The following is a 13,497-nucleotide window of genomic DNA, read 5'->3' on the forward strand; positions in this document are numbered from 1 at the left end:
GACTCCCAACTAGACTCCTGACATAACAGCCCTCGTGATTAAGATTAAATTTTGGTTAGAAGATCCCCTCAGCAGGTGTCCATAGAGTTTTCAAGGAGCCTCCCAAGGGTCGACGCCCAGCACCAGGGCCTTGCTGGTCTGCAGCAGGAGCACGGGGCCCAGGCTGGTTGGTCTCGGTGGGGAGGGCCAGGGTGCAAGCAGCACAGCGCTCCTGAAACAGCTCAACAGCTGAGAAGTCGAGAATTTGCCCGCTACCTGGTGTGGATATACCACAGCCCTATCTCAGGCCTGATGTGTATCACGAAAAAAAATGTCTGGTAGCCTAATTTTAACAGGTAATTACTCAAGATGGATAACTGCCTCTGTAAATTTGGGGACAGATAGAGCCAGTACTTGCAGACTCACACCCTTGCTAACTCACTGCTCGTCCGGTCCAGGTGCTGGAAGAATCGAAAGCCCTTGTGCGCTGTAACATGAAGATGGAGCTGGAGCAAGCCAACGAGAGGGAGTGTGAAGTGCTGAAGAAGATCTGGGGCTCGGCGCAAGGGATGGACTCCATGCTGAAATACCTGCAGAGGAAGATAGATGAGTTCTGATTGGCAGGTGCCTGCTGGTGACACTGGAATTCTAGAGCAGGACATCTGTCGCACCAGGTTGCCCTCCTCCATCCCCACAGCCTGAAACAAGTTCACTCTTAGCTCACGCTTGGAAGCAGGACTTGCGACGTCCAAGCTATTTATTATCAAGGAGTTTTTAAGTACTGTAACTTTAAAATAAATAACTACAAAGCTCCTTTGTCCGAACGTCATTATTTTATACTTAATATACACACAAGTATAAAAGTATAATGGTGAGCTCTAGACTGCTCTTCGAAGCTCTAATTTTTGTTATCTTTAGCTAGTACTGTATAAAAAAAGAAACGAAGTGTGTTTTGCTGGTTTTGGGTGGCAGAAAGGTCTGGAATAATGTTTTCCTGATTTTTTCCTTCTAGAACACAGAATCTAAAGAGGTATTAGCCAGCCTCCTCTCTCCTGCCCCAGTTAGAGATAAAGATCTGAGATGTGCCTCTGTCTCAAAAGGTACAGTACCTCAGAGATGAAATGTCCTGAATCAAAAGGAAAACTTACCTTGTAGGACAAGTATTTCTTATGAAAAACCGACTGACAAACATACCCGTAAAGTACACAGGATTCATGCTGGAAAATCCATTGATTCTTCCTTTGTAGTATGTCCAGTTCTTACCCAGTTAACATGAAGAAACCACTCTCTTCAGAAGAAAGCTTGTTTGCAGTATTAGTGAATCACTGAATAGCTTAAGTATGAATATCTAAGTTATAAGTTAGTCTTAGTGGAGTTTAAAGAGTTTTTCTGACCCTTTTGAAAAAATAACTACATAAGTGCTTCTTGTTGCTGGGTGAGAAATACTACTTTATATACAGTTTTGGTTTTCTATTTGCAGATATGATTGATGTATTACACCAAAAAAAATATTTTTATGTTTATAAAGTGTAATTTTTAGGTTCACTTAGAATATATTTTATTTAATAAGTTAAAATTCTTTTGGCACACTATTAAATGCAGAAACTCCTTTAAAAAAAAAAAAAAGAACTACCTTATATTCAATGTTTAATGTTCCTGGTCTCTGCTTTCATGTCTACGCACTATGCGGAGTACAGTGTGGTGTCCAAGAGTGCCCTGTGTAAATAGACATTCACATTCCTTTCAGGAGTGGGGACTGATTCCTGATTACAGACGCCTATTATTAGTTAGGCTTCTGAGCTTGCAATCATATTGAATGTATGAAGAATGAAATAAAATCAAAACCTTATTTTTGTACAGTTTGGAAGTTTATACTTAGAACCGACCACCTCCCAGCCATGTGGGGAGCTGTACAGTGTGTAAATCCGCCTTTACCTTGGATTGGTTGGTGCAGTATTTTTGCATCTGTGGGACCTACTTTTTCGTTCAGTAGTTTGAACTATATATAATAAACTGTACAATCTGTAAAGTTTTTATAGAATAAATATTCAGCTGTGAAAACTGGTTAAATAAAACTAATATTTCTTAACACATTTGAAATGTTCGTCTCATTCTTCACTCCTGAAGTTTCTCAGGGGACGTTTCATCTTTTTTGTGAGATAACGCCCGTGGGCATACAGCTTCTGTAGAGTTTAGAGAGTAAGTAAGCCTGTGGGACTGTACCTGGAAAGGAGCTAGAATATGACAAGTATCGTCCTCCCAAGCCCCGTCTCCGGTACTCCCCCCAGGCTGCCATTTTTTTCTGAACTTTGTGTCTGTCTCCTCCTCGCTCCTCTGTCAAGAGATGCATATTCCTACATCATTCCCTACTTCTGCCTGTTTCTGAACTGTACACTGTATCACGTGAAAGCTTCAGCGATTACTTTAGTATTAAGAGAGTTGGAACTTCTTTCTTCTTTGCCCAGACCTATAGGGGAGGTGTTTTCATTGCTGTTTCATAGATAGAGAACCTGAAGTATGAAATACTTCACATTGGGGTGGGATCTGGCTTCAGTTCAGGTCACTGTGGCACAGCCGGCATTCTGGCCACAGCCCTATACCATCTTGTTTCCTAGAATTTACAAAGAGGGAACTAATTCAGTTGGGTTCTCCTCAAATTAGGGATCCGACTACACCATCATGGATTTTGCCTTCCCCGGGCCATGTTGGCCACCTCCCCTCTTCTCTGAAGCAAAACTTTCATGTTCCAACTTCTGGCTCATGAATTGAGCCCAACTAGGAGGAAGAACTGACAACTTTAAATCCTGACGTCTGTGCCCAGTGTTGGTGACGGTGGCAGGAGATGCTGTCCTTCAGATTGGTGGAAATCTATATTGGTTCAGCTTCAGAGGAGAGTTTGACCAAATCCAGCAATTCCATGTATAAGGATTCATCATAAGGAATGAATTCTTGCAGGACATATGAGAATTAAGATTCATAGGCAATTAAATTCATCTCAGGGTTTTTCCTAACAGTGAAAAGCTGGAAATGGCATACACATTCATCAGTAGAGTTTGAGTATGCCACACCACACAGTGAATACACAGCTGTTAAAAAAGAATAAAGTATTATAAACCTTAGGTGAAAAAATCATGTTATAGAGCAACCTCTGTCAAAAACACCCATTATATGCTTAAGAGCTTAAAAGCTATGCACAAAAACCAGGCTCCCTTCTGCTTATGAGGTCCTCTCCCCCAGTGCTTCCCAGCTGCTGGGTTTAGATACTGCTCAGCCCTTGGCAAGTAGAGGTGAAAAGCCGGACAGAGACGGGCACTGCTGCCCACTTAGGCCTCTGAGTAGGGTCAACCCTTCTTGGTCTTCATTGCTCAGCTGTGCTAAGGGTGAAACAGCTAGCACGTCCCCTGCAGGATGTGCCAGGCACTGTTGCAAACACTTTTGGGTATTAGCTCATGGGTTTTTTTGAGGGAACTCCCATTTCCAAGGAATATTTATTAAGGTGCCATAAATACACAATCACTATAAAATGAGAGCTCCCAAATCTTTTGGTAAGCTGATTTAGTTCCTGGCAACTCTGATAAGACCAGTGAAGACAAGAAATCAGAAGAACACTGGACTTTGAAGATCTTTGAAGGAAATCATGCCCATTACGTAGGAGGAGAGAAGCCTGGAGAGCTCCTGGCCAGGCCGCTCCTACTCCTCGGCCTCATTGCTCGGTTGGGAGTGAAGGAGGGGTAGCCCAGGTCTCCGGGCAAAGTAGGAGCCCAGTGGGCCAGGGGCCAGCCTCCATGACCAACTCTCTCCCTTAGCCACACCACAGAGGCTTCAACCCACTCCTACATTACTTATTCACTTATACTAGTATGAACAAATGTTATTCTTTAAAGGAAGGAAATTGTGTACATTGCAGGAGAATTGGCACTTAACCAACCAAATACAAGCACATATCTTAGGAACAGCCTGGGGATATGGGGCTCTGTCAGCTGAGTCTGTCACTGCTCTCAGGAAGCTCAGTCTCATCTGCTTTCCCCAAATCCAACTAGCCCATCTGGTGGCCTCTCTGTTACTGACCTTTCTATCCTCCCATAACCAGCTTTGCCCAGTCCATGCCTTTCCTGCCCTAGAGTGCACTCTAGAGGCCTGCAGAACATGCCAGGGGGAGCCCTGGTCTTCACAGGAATAGAGACTCAGGGCAGGTTAAAGTCCTCCAAGAGGCCTTAGCCCTGGAGTAAAGCCCAGAACTGCAGAGTGGGAGAGGATCTGTGACATGGCGTGCATCTGTTCATACACAAGAAGACTGAAACTAGAGGTGTCAGGTGACCCTTTCGTCATTATACAGCCTGTGAGGACAGCCTAGAAGTGGCCTGGCATCCAGGAATAGCTAGTGTTCTTCACACTCCATTGCTGCCTGCCCGCCTGCCTTCAGCGCCTTTACTGGCCAAAATCAGAATGAGATGAACACTGGCTACAGGTAGTGTAGAGTGGTGGTTCTCAAACTTTGTTGCACATTAGAATCACCTAGAAAGCTTTGAAAACTCTTAATGCCTTGACTGTACCTGAAAACAAATCACAATCCCTGAGCTGGGATCCATGCATCTGGGGTATTTGACCCAGGTAGCTTAACTTCTCTGTGCCTGGGAGTGGTAATGGTTAGGAATGGGGCCTGGAGAACTCAGTGCATTCTGGTATCTCATGGACCTGATTCTGTGGGTGGCAGTGGGGCAGAGTGGATGGTTTGAGGCTGCTTGGTAGCTTGGGATTTAGGGCTTTTTCCATTGGAGGCTGGCCCTACCTAGAGAGTTTTGATGGTTTACAAACTATTTCTGCATCTGGAGGGGCTGGACCAGTCCACAAAACCTTCAATACTAGCATCTAGAAATAAACATCCCCAATCTTTGGCAACAGAGGAAGGACTGACTATATCCCAGGAAACTCCTCTCTCTTCTCTAGAGAACATTCCTGACAGTATCTCTGAAGACACTCTGAAAATGGACTTGAACATTGGTTTAAAAGTTACTTTTTTGGTGAGGTGGAAACTTAAGTTAAAAGCCAACTTTATGATCTTAGAGCCATATCATGTCCTTAGAAGACTAATAAGTTGTTTAATACAAACATTTTTAAAATTAAAAGCTAAGGTCTAATGAGTTTTGACATTAATTCCTATTTTCCTAATTTTACATTGTATTCTAAAACTGGGAGATGTATATCAATATCCATACAGACTATATATATAATCACGCATGTGAAACACCCTGGATAAAACAACTAGACATAAGATTACAAGGAAATAGAACACCTGAACAACGGTATAGACCATACAGGTAACTAGACTTATTGTGGGGATCATTTCATAATGTATAAAAATACTGAATCACTATGATGTACAACTGAAATTAATAAGATATTGCATGTCAAGTGTACTTCAATTTAAAAATGTAGACCTAACACACACATCTATAGAACTCTTCACCCAGCAGCAGAATACATATTCTTCTCAAGGGCACATGGAATATTTTCCAGAACAGAACATAGGTTAGGCAATAAAACAAGTCTGAATGAATTTAACAGGATTCAAATCATAGAAAGCATATCCTTCAACCACAGTGGAATGGAGTTAGATATCAACAAATTTAGGAAATAGAAAAATATGTGGACATTAAACCTCACATTCTTAAAAAAAAAAACCTTCACAAGAGAAATTAGAAAAGATCCAGAGATGAATGAAATTGAAAACACAATGTAACAAAACATAATAAATTAATAACAAAACACCTATATTTAAAAAATAGAAAAGTAAATAGACACCAAATCAATTACCTAACATTCTACCTTAAGAAACTAGAAAAAGAAGAGCAAACTAAACCCACAGCAGAGTGAAGGAAATAAAAATGATTAGAGCAGATATAAATGAAATGGAGAATATAAAAACAATAGAAAAAATCAAGGAAATTTCTTTGAAAAGCTTAATGAGACTAATCAAGGAAAAAAGAGATACTACCCAAATTTCTAAAACCAGGAGTGAAAGAGGGACAGTACTACCAACCCTATAGAAATAAAAAGAATTATAAGGGAATTATGTGAACAGTTGTATGCCAACAAATTAGGTTAACTACATGAGGTGAATTAATTCCTAGAAAGATGAAAACTACTGAAACTGACTTAAGAAGAAATAGAAAACCTGCATACACACCTATAACAAGTAGAGATGGATTCAGTAATCAAAAAGCTTCCCACCAAGAAAAGCCCAGGACCAGGCTTCATTCATTAATTCTGTCAAATGCTTAAAAAGTAATCAATACCAATCCTTCACAAATCCTTGCAAAAAATAGAATAGGAAGGAACATTTTCTAACGTATTCTATGTGGTCAGTTCTAACACCAAAACCACACAAAGACATCGCAAGAAAACTATAGATCAATGTCCCTTATAGATGCAAAAATTCTCAAAATAATCTGGCACTGTATAAAAATGATACACCATGACCAAGTGGGTTCATGGTTGCAAGGTTGGTTCAACATAAAAAAATATATATAAAGAATAAAATTATATGATCATCTCAGTAAATGCAGGAAAGCATTTTTAAAATCCAACAACCATCAAAATAAAAACAAACTAAACAGAAGGGAATTTTGTCAACCTGATAAAGGCCATCTATAGAAACCCAGAGTTAACATCATACTTAATGATGCAATTGAAAGCTTTCACCCTAAGATCAGGAACAAGACAAAGATGTTTGCCTTTGCCACTTCTATTCAACACTGTACTGAAAGTTCTAGCCAGAACAATTAGACAAGAAAAAGAAATAAAAGACATCCAAGTGGTAGAGGAAGAAGTAAATCTATTTGCATATAACATGATCTTATATGTAGAAAACACTAATCCACACACACACACACAAAAAAAAACTTTTAGAACTAATAAGTTCAGTAAGGTTGCAGGATATGAGATAAATATACAAAAATCAGTTGTATTTCTATACAGTAGCAATAAATCTGAAAATAAAATTAATTTCATTAACAGTAGAATCAAAAACAATAAAATTCTTAAGAATAAATTAACCAAAGAAGTGCAAACTTGTGCACTGGAAACTACAAAACACTGCTGAAAGAAATTAAAGAAGACCTAAATAAATAGAAAAACATTCCTAGACTGGAACACTTACCTTGTTAAAATGGAAAAACTAAATTTATCTACAGATTCATTGATAACCCTGTAAAAAATTCCAACCTCCTTTTTTGCAGAAATGGACAAGCTAGTCCTAAAATTCATATAGAAATGCAAGGGACCCAGAATAGCCAATTCAATCTTGAAAGTGAAGACAAATTTGGAGGGTTCACACTTCCCAATTTCAAAACTTACTACAAAGCTACAGTAATCAAGACAGTGTGGTACTGGCCTAAGGATACACATATAGATCAATGAAATAGAATTGAGAGTCCAGAAATAAACCCATACATCTATAAGCAATGATTTTCAATAAGGGTGCCAAGATCACACAGTGGGAAAAGAAAAGTCTTTTCAACAAATTATTCTGGGACAATTGGATACCCACATGCCAAAGAATCAAGTTGGACTCACCATATACAAAAATTAACTCAAAATGGATCAAAATTTAAATGTAGGACCTACAACTATAAAACTTAGAAGAAAACATAGGTGTAACTTCATGATCTTGAATTAGGCAATAATTTTTTAGATATGACATTAAAAATGCAGACAACCAAAGAAAAACAATAAACTGAATTGTATTTTAAAATTTTTTAAACTTTTGTACTTCAAAGAACACTACCAAGAAAGTGAAAAAGCAACTCATAAAATGGAAAGAATTTGCAAATTATATGTGTGATAATTCTAGTGCCCAGGAACTATACAAAAAATCTTGCAACTCAACAATAAGAAGACAACCCAATTAAAAGAAAAGGATCTGAATAGACATTTCACCAAAGATATACAAATGGTCAATAAGTACATGAAAAGATGATATCATTAATCATTATAGAAATAAAAATCAAAACTATAATGAGATACCACTTTACAACACCAGGATGGCTGTAATGAAAAATAACAAATATCAAGGAAAATATGGAAAGATTGGACTCTTCCTACATTGCTAGTAGGAATGCAAATTGGTGCAACCACAATGCAAAACAGCTTGGCAGTTCCACAAAAAGTTAAACATAGAGTTACTATGTAATTCTGCAATTAAATATACTCCTAGTTACATACCCAAGAGAACTAAAAACAAGTTCTCAACCAAATACTGTACACAAATCTTCATAGCATCATTATTCATAATAGTCAAAAAGTGGAAACACCCCAAATGTTCATCAACTGGTGAATGAATAAACACAATCTGATAAAGAGGAAGGAAGTATTAATACATGCTACAATGGGATTGAACATTGAAAACATTATGCTAAGTGGAAGAAAGAAGCCAGAAAGAAAAGGCCACATATTGTATGATTCCATTTATATGAAATGTCCAGAATAAACAAATCCATAGAAACAGAAAGTAGATTAGTGGTTGCCAGGGAACTGGAAGTGGGGGAGGGAAGACAGAATGGGAAGTGACTACTAACAAGTACACGGTTTTCTTTTGGGTTAATGAAAATGTTCTGGAATTAGTGGTGATGTTTGCACAACCTTGTGAATATACTAAAAACCATTGACTACCATACTTTAAAATGGTTAATTTTATGGTATTTTAATTGTATCTCAATTTTTTAAAAAGAGTATATATCCTCTAAACTAACATAGGGAGAAAATGGAAAAATACTTAATTGATCCAAAATAAGAAAGGAATGAAAAAGGATGAATAATAAACACAGTTGACATGGTGGATTTTGCTCAAAATATTAATAAAAAAGATTAAATGAAAATGGACTGAATGTATGAAAATATCTGGAAACACATATATGTTTACAAAAAAACATGTCAAAAATTGAGAAGTTTGAATAAAGAGGTAGAAAATATATAATGTGCAAACATCAAACAACAACATCAACAAAACCCTGCCATCACCATATTATCAAAATACTACTAAAGCAAAAACCATGTTAGAAAAAAGTATTACTTTATAATGAGAGCAGACTGAGTTCTACTGAAAGTTAAACACCAAATTTGTGTGCCCTACTTAACTTATCCTCAAAATATATAAAACAAAAATTGACAGCTCTACTACAAAAAAAAAAGACAAGCACAAAACCATTATAGGAGATTTTGACACTACTCAGTAAATGATAGACTCTGACCCTCTTATATTTTCAGTGAGGATGTGGAATCTAACAATCATGTACCTGATTTTGAGTTATTTTATCTTTGCAAGTTCCTGAGTGTGAATATGGTAGGCAGTTTCTAAATTGGCTCCCAATGATCCCAACTCCCAATACTGACACTCTTGTGTAATCTCCTCATCTTCTGTATGGAATGGACCAAGTGCCTTGTTTTTAACAAATAGATTATGGCAAATGTGATGGGGTGTCACTTCTGAAATCTGGCTATGAAAGACTGTGACTTCTTCCATCTTGCACACACTTGTTCTCTTGCTGCCTCATCTTGTTTACTCTGGAGAGGCCAGCTGCCATGTTGTGAGGTGCTGTAAGGGGAGGCCCATGAGCCATGAAACTGAGGGCAATTTCCACCAACAGCCAGTGAGGAGCTGAGGCCCTCAGGCTAGCAACCCAAAGGGAATAAATCCTGCCAGCGCCCTCATGACTGAGCTTGGAAGAAGTCCTGCAACTAGTCCAGCTGTGAGAAGACTGAAGCTTGGCCAACATTTTTTTTTAAGATTTTATTTTTATTTTTCAACAGAGAGAGAGAGACAGCGAGAGAGGGAACACAAGCAGGGGGAGTTGGAGAAGCAGGCTTCCTGCCGAGCAGGAAGCCCGATGCGGGACTCGATCCCAGGACCCTGGGATCATGACCCGAGCCGAAGGCAGACACTTAATGCCTGAGCCACCCAGGTGCCCTTCGCCAACATTTTGACTGCAGCCAGTTAAGAGACCCCTCGCCGGAAGACCCAGCTAAGCCATACCTGGATTTGTGTTCCAGAAACTATGAGATACTAAACACTGGTATTTTAAGCCACTAAGTTTTGGAGTAATTTGTTATGCAATGGAAGATAATTAGTACACTCAGGATGATCAGTCTCACAGCTTACTTTGGCATCTGATAAATATATACATAAGAAATATATATCTACATATAAATATAGAGATAGGATAGGTAGGATCTTAGACGAAATTTTCATTTTAACATCCTGTTTATTCTTCACATTTAAATATCCTTTTATGAGGGATTGGATACATAAATGTTTTTATGCTCATACAATGGAATTCTATGCAATCCTTAAAATGAATATGATATTGATGATGATGTAGTAGTAGTAGAAAATATTCATACGATATTTATTAATCTCTTAGAGTAGTAATTATTAATGATCTCTAATTGTATTAGAATTATAATCCACTCCATTTTTCAGATGAGAATACTGAGTTTTAGGAAGGTTATATAATTTCCCTAAAGTCATCACATAACAAGTGTTGGGGCAGGTGTTTGACAGCAACCAAACTACATAAGAACAGCTTTCTCGGGGTAACCTGGCTGGCTCAGTTGGTGGAGCATACAACTTTCTTTTTAAGATTTTATTTATTTATTTGACAGAGAGAGAGAGGGGGAGAGAGAGCACAAGCAGGGGATGAAGCAGGCAGAGGGAGAGGGAGAAGCAGACTCCCCACTGAGCAGGGAGCCCGATGCGGGACTTGATCCCAGGACCCCGGGATCATGACCTGAGCCGAAGGCAGATGCTTAACCAACTGAGCCACCCAGGCGCCCCATAGCATGTGACTCTTGTTTGTGGGTTCAAGCCCTACATTGGGTGTAGAGATTCCTTAAAAAAATAAAATCATAAAAAAAAAACAGGGACGCCTGGGCAAATATATTTGGGCAATGCCCCCTTTGGGAATCTGGATTATGGTTCCTGAGATAGAGACAAAGGAGTGTTCCACTAACTGGTGTATTTTATAACAGTTATGTTAACATGCTTGTAAAAATCAAAACAGTACACCAATTTATTTGAAAAGTAAATTGGCACTAGAGATAACCAGTGAGAGTCAAATCAAAGTTTGATGTATTTTCTGTGCATGTGTAACTGTCTCTCACCACCCAAATCTATTTGCTTCCTGATTTGGATAATGAAAGTCAGACACTGAGCTTGAGTCAGAAGGGATAGTACATATTTCAAATGAATTTGGTTCCTTAGTTTAAGACAGTGAAGAGCAAGAGTTTATATAACAAAGAATTTATATAAAAGTCATCTGACTTTCGTTGGGGGCGCCTGGCTGGCTCAGTCAGTAGAGCATGTGACTCTTGATCTCAGGGTCATGAGTTCAAGACCCAAGTTGGGTGTAGAACTTACTTTAAAAAAAACAAAAAAACTGAACCATAAAATTCAAGTGTAAAAAAAGTCATCTGACCTTATTTGACTCTTAATCTTAAGCTCGATAGTGAAAGTTTGAGTAGCAAGGATACCTAATAATGGCTTATGTGTAACAAGAATACAAATTGCTTCTAAAATTCAAGAGGCCATAAATGTCACATTCGCTTATACTTCTAGATAAAATCAAGTCTGGTTCTTAGTTGCTTATGAGAAATGAGAGAATGAGCAAGAATGACCAAGAGAGCAGCTGGAAGGGACCGAAACCACCTCGGGACTCCTGGAGAAGGCTGCACAGCCCCTCAAGGAGCAGGGCAACGCATCCACAACCTTCGGGAGCACCCCTCCCTCGACCAGAGGCATCATTTTAATAAAAGGAAAAACAATCTGTTGATTTTTACACCTTGCTGTAAATTTTTGCTGGTAGCAATCTGTTCCTTGTGACAGTTTAACACTGAGGTTTTTGTTTCCCTTTATTACTAGAAAGTTTTCCTATCTGGAGCTTTAAATCCTCCTGCAGTGAGAAACTATTACATAAACACATAGTTTGGAGAGAAGAGAATGACCTGTAACTCTTGCTCTCTAAAGATGGGTGATCATCACACCAGCGCCAGTCCTCAGCTCCGCTACGGGAACTCTTAGCTGGGCCTCATTCCCAGACCATAGCAGGACAGAAGAATATCCCATTGGCACTGAGAAGGAGGCTCCTGTCATGGGCCCTGCAGATTCTGAAGTTCAAGTCAAAAGCTTCAGCGACTGTTGCATAATAGTCGTGGGAATGAGGTAGACACAGACCTAAGAGGTTTTCCTTCCTTGTACCTCTGGCAAGTCCTCCCTTCAGGTCGGACCTTCATGGAATCCTGGGATGCTGAAGGAGGTGTTAGCAGCCACACTGAAGCTCCAGAACCAGTCCTCCGTGCGTTGGTCTTTCTCGTGACCAGGATCCTTGGAAGAACCATGGCTCCCGCAGAGTGGGTAGGTTTGGAGAGAGAGATGCTCGTAGGTGAGTTGATTAAAGTATCACTCGAAACACTTCACTGCAAGCTACTTGTGTGCACAAACGAGTGTGTGCAAACATGTGCATGCGTGTGTGTTGGGAGGATGCTTTCTTAACAGCTTCATTGAGGGATAATTTGCATACAATGAAGGGCACATGTTTAAAGTGTACAACATGCTAAGTTTTGACATACGTATACACCTGTGACCTCGTTTCCATAATCAAGACAGCAAACATCCCTCACCCCAGTTGCCTTGCCTCGCTTTGTATCTCTTACTCCAGCCCCTCCCCACCCTACCTCTCCACAAGCAGCCCCTGATTTGCTTTTTGTCACAAATAAGTAGTTTTGTAACTACTTATAATACTAGTTCTGAGCCCAGCAGGCAAATACTTTGTTTTTGGAGGTGAACTTTTTATTGCGTGTTTAAAATTCTCAGTTCCGGGCGCCTGGGTGGCTCAGTCGGTTAAGCATCTGCCTTCGGCTCAGGTCATAATCCCAGGGTCCTGGGATCGAGTCCCGAATCGAGCTCCCTGCTCAGTGGGGAGTCTGCTTCTCCCTTTCCCTCTGCCTGCTTCATCCCCTGCTTGTGCTCTCTCTACCTCTCTCTCTGTCAAATAAATAAATAAAATCTTTTTAAAAAATAAATAGATAAAATAAAAGTCTCAATTCCCAGAGAACGAGAGCAACAGAGACCCACAAAAGGCTGGTGTGGGGCACCTCCTGGGGTAACTGTAGCCTCAGCTTGGCTCACGTGCCCTGGAGCCCCTGCCCGCAGGACAGCCCCAAGCAGCCCCTACCATCTTGGTGACAAGGCTCACTGTCTTTTCTGGCAGGCTCGGGACAGTGTGGGACTCCTGGCCAGTCCTGGCACCAAAGCAAAGAGTACCAGCAATAGAACATTGGAGACCAGTCGTTGCCACCTCACATCTCATCCCTGGACGACCTAGCCGCCACCTAAGAAGTACTCCCCTTCTCTCTCCTTTCTGGGAGCTTCACCCTTACTGCTCTGCTCCTCCACATACTAGATCTTTCCTCCATCTGCTCTGTTCCCAGTCCCCTCGGCCCCCAAAGCCCTAGGTCAATGTCACA

The 13,497-nt window shown here is 40.0% G+C and overlaps 1 protein-coding gene across 7 annotated transcripts in view; it reads left to right on the forward strand.

Moving 5' to 3' along the window:
- The window catches only part of CDYL (chromodomain Y like), a 228,455-nt gene extending 226,383 nt beyond the window's left edge, over positions 1 to 2,072 (forward strand). For all 7 annotated transcript variants that reach the window (XM_073877531.1, XM_073877535.1, XM_025890920.2 and 4 more), the window contains one exon: positions 438 to 2,072. In XM_073877531.1, the coding sequence (XP_073733632.1) occupies positions 438 to 596 (159 nt within the window). In that variant the 3' untranslated portion in view covers positions 597 to 2,072. The remainder of the gene's footprint in view (positions 1 to 437) is intronic.
- Positions 2,073 to 13,497: the final 11,425 nt, after the last annotated feature.

This window comes from Callorhinus ursinus, unplaced genomic scaffold, assembly GCF_003265705.2.
Source record: "Callorhinus ursinus isolate GAN/ISIS: 27379988/994484 unplaced genomic scaffold, GSC_fseal_2.0 scaffold26, whole genome shotgun sequence".
Classification (NCBI taxonomy): domain Eukaryota; kingdom Metazoa; phylum Chordata; class Mammalia; order Carnivora; family Otariidae; genus Callorhinus; species Callorhinus ursinus.